Consider the following 1337-nt stretch of genomic DNA (forward strand, 5'->3'; position numbering starts at 1 on the left):
TTGATACTTTGTCCCATCAGAACAATCTTTTATTCTTAATAAAGGTGGGATAATTAGTAGATAAATTTATTTTGTTGATAACTTCAGGTTTATAGACTGGAATGAGAATAAATTGCATCTACATAGAGAATATATTGTCTGTGAACAAATAATGCAGTCTGGTCCATAGAGCATATTAGATATATTTTACTTTTTCGTGCTAAAATAACACTCCTTGCTCTACAGCATTTATGACGGTTAATTAACATGTAAATTTCTACAGAACCTTGGCGAGCGATCATCTGCAACAGATGAGCTCATCTCAAAGGTGACTCGATTAGAGCAAGAAAAGTCAGAGCTCCGTTCACATCTTGCCGAATTGGAGGTGAGTTTGTTGTATTCATATTTCCATTAAGAGAAAGAGACACAGACTGAGAGACCCTTTTATTTAGCAATGTGTTTGGAGACTAGGGGATATTATGAGGGATAAACACCCAGTACATTGTTTGCTCCTAATGACATCATTTTCTTACACAAGATACATGACTACCTGCTGCTATTTTATAAGTGATGTGATCAAATTCCCTTAATTATTTTTTGTGGGAAAAAAAAAGACAAAGTTGTAGAACTTAAAAAAAAAAATAGATAAGGTTTTTAAAATATGAAAAGTATGGCATTACCCTTCAGTTTATCTTTAACTGCTGATTTTTAATTGCTTTCGCAAAAAAACGATATAGTCTTTCTGTGAAAATTGTTATTCAAAAATTTGTAGCAAATATATATGTGGGAACTAGGGGATTTACATTCACTCATTTATAGATATTGATATCACAATTATTTTGCAACAAGAATTTTCAAAAACAGTGGATTACATGCAATACCATTTCCACTATCACCATTTGCTATCAAAAAAAAAATAATAATAATAATTGAGGTAAAGAGACTCTTTATGTTCAACACTATTGTTCACCAGAAAGATTTTTTCAGACTAGTAAAAGATTATGGCATGTACTTAAAGGGTTTCTTGACTAGCCTTGAGAGTCAGCTGAGCAAGATCAGTTCATGGTTAGGTCATTTCAGGTCACCTTAGTTGACCAGGGTGGCCACTGGAGGCTCCTGGACCCCTGTTGTTTCTACATTATGCATATATAAGTACACACATGAAAAACATCAGAAAAATCTGATGTGCATTTATGTTTGACTGTACATCTCACTAAGATAAAGATATCTCTCAATCTTGTGACTGATCTCAATACAAGTGCACTAACAGCGGACTTTATTTCATGTTCAGGTAACAAATGTGTCTGAATGCATCTGGTGTTACTATTACATCATTTGTTTCCATGTGTTGCATGGGA

The 1337-nt window shown here is 33.5% G+C and overlaps 1 protein-coding gene across 1 annotated transcript in view; it reads left to right on the forward strand.

The window, feature by feature from the left end:
* Nucleotides 1-1337, forward strand: part of LOC119592824 (rootletin-like) — a 148678-nt gene that overhangs the window by 136744 nt on the left and 10597 nt on the right. Inside the window, exon 35 of the mRNA XM_037941730.1 lies at nucleotides 263-364. Coding sequence (XP_037797658.1) covers nucleotides 263-364 — 102 coding nt within the window. The remainder of the gene's footprint in view (nucleotides 1-262; nucleotides 365-1337) is intronic.

The sequence above is a fragment of the Penaeus monodon genome, chromosome 31, assembly GCF_015228065.2.
Source record: "Penaeus monodon isolate SGIC_2016 chromosome 31, NSTDA_Pmon_1, whole genome shotgun sequence".
In the NCBI taxonomy this organism is placed as follows: Eukaryota; Metazoa; Arthropoda; class Malacostraca; order Decapoda; family Penaeidae; genus Penaeus; species Penaeus monodon.